Raw genomic sequence first — 7,945 nt, forward strand, 5'->3', positions numbered from 1 at the left:
AAAGATGAATCAAGCATCGATTAAAAACACAATAAATGAAATAAAAAATACTCTAGATGGGATCAATAGCAGAATAACTGAGGCAGAAGAACGGATAAGTGAGGTGGAAGATAAAATAGTGGAAATAACTGCTGCAGAGCAAAATAAAAAAGAATGAAAAGAATAGAGGACAGTCTCAGAGACCTCTGGGACAACATTAAACGCACCAACATTCGAATTATAGGGGTTCCAGAAGAAGAAGAGAAAAAGAAAGGGACTGAGAAAATATTTGAAGAGATTATAGTTGAAAACTTCCCTAATATGGGAAAGGAAATAGTTAATCAAGTCCAGGAGGCACAGGGAGTCCCATACAGAATAAATCCAAGGAGAAATACGCCAAGACACATATTAATCAAACTGTCAAAAATTAAACACAAAGAAATCATATTAAAAGCAGCAAGGCAAAAACAACAAATAACACACAAGGGAATCCCCATCAGGATAACAGCTGATCTCTCAGCAGAAACTCTACAAGCCAGAAGGGAGTGGCAGGACATAATTAAAGTGATGAAGGAGAAAAACCTGCAACCAAGATTACTCTACCCAGCAAGGATCTCATTCAGACTTGATGGAGAAATTAAAACATTTACAGACAAGCAAAAGCTGAGAGAGTTCAGCACCACCAAACCAGCTTTACAACAAATGCTAAAGGAACTTCTCTAGGCAAGAAACACAACAGAAGGAAAAGACATACAATAACGAACCCAAAACAATTAAGAAAATGGGAATAGGAACATACATATCGATAATTACCTTAAATGTAAATGGACTAAATGCTCCCACCAAAAGACACAGATTGGCTGAATGGATACAAAAACAAGACCCATATATATGCTGTCTACAAGGAACCCACTTCAGACCTAGAGACACATACAGACTGAAAGTAAGGGGATGGAAAAAGATATTCCATGCAAATGGAAACCAAAAGAAAGCTGGAGTAGCAATTCTCATATCAGACAAAATAGACTTTAAAATAAAGACTACTAGAAGAGACAAAGAAGGATACTACATAATGATCAAGAGATCGATCCAAGAAGAAGATATAACAATTGTAAATATTTATGCACCCAACATAGGAGCACCTCAATACATAAGGCAAATACTAACAGCCATAAAAGGAGAAATCGACAGTAACACATTCATAGTAGGGGACTTTAACACCCCACTTTCACCAATGGACAGATCATCCAAAATGAAAATAAATAAGGAAACACAAGCTTTAAATGATACATTAAACAAGATGGACTTAATTGATATTTATAGGACATTCCATCCAAAATCAACAGAATACACATTTTTCTCAAGTGCTCATGGAACATTCTCCAGGATAGATCATATCTTGGGTCACAAATCAAGCCTTGGTAAATTTAAGAAAATTGAAATTGTATCAAGTATCTTTTCCGACCACAATGCTATGAGACTAGATATCAATTACAGGAAAAGAGCTGTAAAAAATACAAACACATGGAGGCTAAACAATACACTACTTAATAACAAAGTGATCACTGAAGAAATCAAAGGGGAAATTAAAAAATACCTGGAAACAAATGACAATGGAGACACGATGACCCAAAACCTATGGGACGCAGCAAAAGCAGTTCTAAGGGGGAAGTTTATAGCAATACAATCCCACCTTAAGAAACAGGAAACATCTCGAATAAACAACCTAACCTTGCACCTAAAGCAATTAGAGAAAGAAGAACAAAAACATCCCAAAGTTAGCAGAAGGAAAGAAATCATAAAAATCAGATCAGAAATAAATGAAAAAGGAATGAAGGAAACGATAGCAAAGATCAATAAAACTAAAAGCTGGTTCTTTGAGAAGATAAACAAAATTGATAAACCATTAGCCAGACTCATCAAGAAAAAAAGGGAGAAGACTCAAATCAATAGAATTAGAAATGAAAAAGGAGAAGTAACAACTGACACTGCAGAAATACAAAAGATCATGAGAGATTACTACAAGCAACTCTATGCCAATAAAATGGACAACCTGGAAGAAACGGACAAATTCTTAGAAATGCACAACCTGCCAAGACTGAATCAGGAAGAAATAGAAAATATGAACAGACCAATCACAAGCACTGAAATTGAAACTGTGATAAAAAATCTTCCAACAAACAAAAGCCCAGGACCAGATGGCTTCACAGGTGAATTCTATCAAGCATTTAGAGAAGAGCTAACACCTATCCTTCTCAAACTCTTCCAAAATATAGCAGAGGGAGGAACACTCCCAAATTCATTCTATGAGGCCACCATCACCTTGATACCAAAACCAGACAAGGATGTCACAAAGAAAGAAAACTACAGGCCAATATCACTGATGAACATAGATGCAAAAATCCTCAACAAAATACTAGCAAACAGAATCCAACAGCACATTAAAAGGATCATACACCATGATCAAGTGGGGTTTATTCCAGGAATGCAAGGATTCTTCAATATACGCAAATCAATCAACGTGATACACCATATTAACAAATTGAAGGAGAAAAACCATATGATCATCTCAATAGATGCAGAGAAAGCTTTTGACAAAATTCAACACCCATTTATGATAAAAACTCTGCAGAAAGTAGGCATAGAGGGAACTTTCCTCAACATAATAAAGGCCATATATGACAAACCCACAGCCAGCATCATCCTCAATGGTGAAAAACTGAAACCATTTCCACTAAGATCAGGAACAAGACAAGGTTGCCCACTCTCACCACTCTTATTCAACCTAGTTTTGGAAGTTTTAGCCACAGCAATCAGAGAAGAAAAGGAAATAAAAGGAATCCAAATCGGAAAAGAAGAAGTAAAGCTGTCACTGTTTGCAGATGACATGATACTATACATAGAGAATCCTAAAGATGCTACCAGAAAACTAATAGAGCTAATCAATGAATTTGGTAAAGTTGCAGGATACAAAATTAATGCACAGAAATCTCTGGCATTCCTATATACTAATGATGAAAAATCTGAAAGTGAAATCAAGAAAACACTCCCATTTACCATTGCAACAAAAAGAATAAAATATCTAGGAATAAACCTACCTAAGAAGACAAAAGACCTGTATGCAGAAAATTATAAGACACTGATGAAAGAAATTAAAGATGATACAAATAGATGGAGAGATGTACCATGTTCTTGGATTGGAAGAATCAACATTGTGAAAATGACTCTACTACCCAAAGCAATCTACAGATTCAATGCAATCCCTATCAAACTACCCCTGGCATTTTTCACAGAACTAGAGCAAAAAATTTCACAATTTGTATGGAAACACAAAAGACCCCGAATAGCCAAAGCAATCTTGAGAACGAAAACTGGAGCTGGAGGAATCAGGCTCCCTGACTTCAGACTATACTACAAAGCTACAGTAATCAAGACAGTATGGTACTGGCACAAAAACAGAAAGATAGATCAATGGAACAGGATAGAAAGCCCAGAGATAAACCCACGGACATATGGTCACCTTATCTTTGATAAAGGAGGCAGGAATGTACAGTGGAGAAAGGACAGTCTCTTCAATAAGTGGTGCTGGGAAAACTGGATAGGGACATGTAAAAGTATGAGATTAGATCACTCCCTAACACCATACACAAAAATAAGCTCAAAATGGATTAAAGACCTAAATGTAAGGCCAGACACTATCAAACTCTTAGAGGAAAACATAGGCAGAACACTCTATGACATAAACCACAGCAAGATCCTTTTTGACCCACCTCCTAGAGAAATGGAAATAAAGACAAAAATAAACACATGGGACCTAATGAAACTTAAAAGCCTTTGCACAGCAAAGGAAACCATAAACAAGACCAAAAGACAACCCTTTTGGGAGAAAATATTTGCAAATGAAGCAACTGACAAAGGATTAATCTCCAAAATTTATAAGCAGCTCATGCAGCTCAGTAGCAAAAAAAACAAACAACCCAATCCAAAAATGGGCAGAAGACCTAAATAGACATTTCTCCACAGAAGATATACAGACTGCCAACAAACACATGAAAGGATGCTCAACATCTTTGCTCATTAGAGAAATGCAAATCAAAACTACAATGAGATATCATCTCACACCAGTCAGAATGGCCATCATCAAGAAATCTAGAAACAGTAAATGCTGGAGAGGGTGTGGAAAAAAAGGAACACTCTTGCACTGCTGGTGGGAATGTGAATTGGTACAGCCACTATGGAGAACAGTATGGAGGTTCCTTAAAAAACTACAAATAGAACTACCATATGACCCAGCAATCCCACTACTGGGCATATACCCTGAGAAAACCATAATTCAAAAAGAGTCATGTACCAAAATGTTCATAGCAGCCCTATTTACAATAGCCCGGAGATGGAAACAACCTAAGTGTCCATCATCAGATGAATGGGTAAAGAAGATGTGGCACATATATACAATGGAATATTACTCAGCCATAAAAAGAAATGAAATTGAGCTATTTGTAATGAGGTGGATGGACCTAGAGTCTGTCATACAGAGTGAAGTAAGTCAGAAAGAGAAAGACAAATACTGTATGCTGACACATATATATGGAATTTAAGAAAAAAAATGTCATGAAGAACATAGGGGTAAGACAGGAATAAAGACACAGACCTACTAGAGAATGGACTTGAGGATATGGGGATGGGAAGGGTAAGCTGTGACAAAGTGAAAGAGCGGCATGGCCATATATACACTACCAAACGTAAGGTAGATAGCTAGTGGGAAGCAGCCGCATAGCATAGGGAGATCAGCTCGGTGCTTTGTGACCGCCTGGAGGGGTGGGATAGGGAGGGTGGGAGGGAGACGCAAAAGGGAGGGGATATGGGAACATATGTATATGTATAACTGATTAAATTTGTTATAAAGCAAAAAATAAAAAAAATAATAATAATAAAAACAAAACAAAAAAAAAGAGAAAAAAAAGAGTCAGGTGTTATCAGTTTTCCCCCACAGCTGTTACTGTGTATCTTATCTTTAGCTAACTGGTTGCTAAAAACAGTGGTGGTGGGGGGGGAAGCCTAGTCATTTGATTACCATTCCTATAAATGATAATAATGAGGGTCAGTGTACCTCTAAGAGCAATTACACATTTCCAGGTGCAGCATGGTTGAGCATGCTCTGGTTCCCTTTCCTTGTCACAGATCACAATCACAATAAATCACAAGCCATATTTAAAATACAATCTTGGCAGAGTTTGGTACTAGGTACTGCAAACCACAGTTTCATAGTCTCTCTTTTTTAAGTATTTCATGTTTTAGAGGATATATCTGCTTATATTTTTAAAATTATTACTATAACATGTAAGAATCCATATTTTAAAAATATCAGAATACCAATAGATAATATCCCTGATCTATATATTTGTAGTTATAATCTTGCCATAAATGGTATCAACTGAGTCTGTCTCTTCGTCTCTTCATCTCATAAATGAAAGTAATCATACCAGCTCCCTGTTTTCTAAGGATAAATTTCAAAAAAATTTATTATGTGGAGATAAATAAAACTTAGACTTTCGGGACTTCCCTGGTGGCGCAGTGGCTAAGAATCTGCCTGCCAATGCAGGGGACATGGTTTCGATCCCTGGTCTGGGAAGATCCCACATGCCGGAGCAACTAAGCCCGTGAGCCATAACTACTGAGCCCAGGTGCTGAAACTACTGAAGCCCGGATGCCTAGAGCCCGTGCTCCACAACAAGAGAAGCCACTGTAATGAGAAGCCCACGCACTGCAACGAAGAGTACCCCCCGCTCGCCACAACTAGAGAAAGCCTGCTCATAGCAACGAAGACCCAATGTAGCCAAAAATAAATAAATTTTTTAAAAAAGAAAAAAACAACTCAGTCTTTGATCTAGGGTGTATATAGTCTGTTAGGGAAGAGAGATCTGTAAGTGGATAATTGCAATATAGTATGGAAGTTCAAAACTAGACATGTCAAAATCCAGAAGTAACTCCAGGGAAGCAATGATTAATTATTTGATTGGCAAAGGACAAGAGGGATAAAGCTAGGGTTGATGACTAGACTCATGCCAGGTGGACCAGGTTAGAACAAAGACGTTTCAGGAAGAGAGTCTAGTTTGTGCAGCCTTACGGAGATGAGGAATGGCCCAGTGTGTTCTGAGAGCTGGAAGTAATTTTGTGTTGCTGTATAAAGTGCCATAGGTACTGCCCAGAGATGCTGCAGGAGAATAGACAGGGCCAGATCCAGAGGGACCTGTGTGCTTGGATTTTATTCCATAGGTAGGGCACAGATTTAAACCTGTGTGTATTTTAGGACGATTCCTCTGGCAGAGTGGATCGGAGGGAGTGAGAATAAAGATAGGAAGACTAGGTAGAAGTTAGTGCTTTTCCTTAGGTAAAAAATGAGGCCAGTGAACTAAAAAGGAGCGACAGGAGGGGGAAGGGGATAGGACTGAACTGAGGGCTGAACTGTTCAGGAGCTGGAGTGGTGGTTAGGACTTCGTGATTGACTAGAGAGTTTTCTTTCTGTAACTTAAGGTATATGGCTTTCTTCAATTCTCCACAGTTAACTTCTAATTTTTTAACCTCCTGGCTTTAAACTAGTTATCCTACCCATTAGACTATTCAGAAAGCTAAGAGGCTCTTTGCGTACTTATTTTTTCTAAAGCCCAGCCTAATGCTGTGTTCTTTTTAGGTGAGATGGGCAGACCTGGAAGAAAAGAAGGATGCAGATAGGAAAAGGGCCATAGGTTTTGTGGTCGGACAGACTGATTGGGAGAAGATCACAGATGAAAGTGGTCACCTGGCTGAAAAAGCCCTCAATCGAACCAAATATATATGAGACTTAGTTTTTGAATGGAGTCATTACTCCTCTGAGGTAAGGGTACACAGTCATATAAATAGCCTACTGTTTGTTGTTTTGAAGAGTTTGAGATAAAAGAAGACAGCATGCTTTGCTAAAAATGCTTCTCTTCTTGTATTGTTTTCTGGTTCTAAAAGAGTAAGTATGTGCTAGTTGCCAGCATTTGCAATACAGGGTATTAGAAAAGGAAGCAATTTTCTGCAACCTGGCTTACTTATAAAAATATAAGACTTAAGAAAAGCTTGGATTCTATAGATTTGGTAAGGAGTGGAGTGATGAGAGAGACTAAGGTCTGCTGAATTTTCTGTCTGTTCCTTCCTGCTGTGACAGCCTTTTCTTTTCTTTCCAGGTGGTTCGTTTTGAGGTGGTCTGAAGCCAACGCCTCATGGAGCTTCGTTGTGTGTCACCTTGCTTCCACATTTCAGTTTTTGTTTTGTTTCTACTGCTTTAGTTTTTTAAAGTTCTCCAGTGTCCCCGAGAGGTATTAGGATCTTGCTCTACCCAAGCAAGACACTGATTTTTCTTTTTAACTACTTTGGGGAGGGAGGGATTGATAGCTTAACTGCCGAGGCCAGGTGGAGATCTGCCGGAGGACTCCAACAGACAACGTTTCCTCCACTGTACAGTGTTGCAGACTATCTCTATCATCATTGCTTTGTGGCTGTTTGTGTTTTTTTTACTGTATGTAACTGGTAGCTGATTGTACTAGGATTAAAAAAAATAAACTTTCATGATAAAGCCAATGAGATTCATGGGCTGTACAGCATGAGCCCCTTTCTCTTGTTTTCTTAATTTTATTTTTATTGCTTTTTTAATATGGTGTTCTAATTACATGCTAATTGAACATCCCAAAACCTCTTTTCCATTCAATATTATATAGCTCAGTGATTCCATAATTCATGTTATAAACACAAGGCTCAGTGATGTTCACAACACTTACCATTGTTTTATAGCTGATTTCTTTCTCTATGTTTGTGTCTTGAAGACTAGTAGAGACAATTTCACATATTCCTCAGTTCCCTGGAGCACATCTGTTCTGTATCATGATGTTTTGTTGTTTTATTTATTTTTTGGATCCTTTTTCTGCTCCTCCCTCTTTTCTTTCCT

At 37.9% G+C, this 7,945-nt stretch overlaps 1 protein-coding gene across 5 annotated transcripts in view; it reads left to right on the plus strand.

The window, feature by feature from the left end:
• Positions 1-7,581, plus strand: part of YLPM1 (YLP motif containing 1) — an 82,165-nt gene extending 74,584 nt beyond the window's left edge. For 4 of the 5 annotated variants that reach the window (XM_081228617.1, XM_081228618.1, XM_081228619.1 and 1 more), the window contains 2 exons: positions 6,671-6,853; positions 7,188-7,581. In XM_081228617.1, coding sequence (XP_081084743.1) covers positions 6,671-6,817 — 147 coding nt within the window. In that variant the 3' untranslated portion in view covers positions 6,818-6,853; positions 7,188-7,581. Of the gene's footprint in view, positions 1-6,670; positions 6,854-7,187 lie in introns of those variants that run through there. The other variant, XR_014015374.1, reaches the window with a different exon arrangement.
• Positions 7,582-7,945: the final 364 nt, after the last annotated feature.

This window comes from Mesoplodon bidens (genome assembly GCF_964165515.1).
Source record: "Mesoplodon bidens genome assembly, chromosome: 3".
NCBI lineage: Eukaryota > Metazoa > Chordata > Mammalia > Artiodactyla > Ziphiidae > Mesoplodon > Mesoplodon bidens.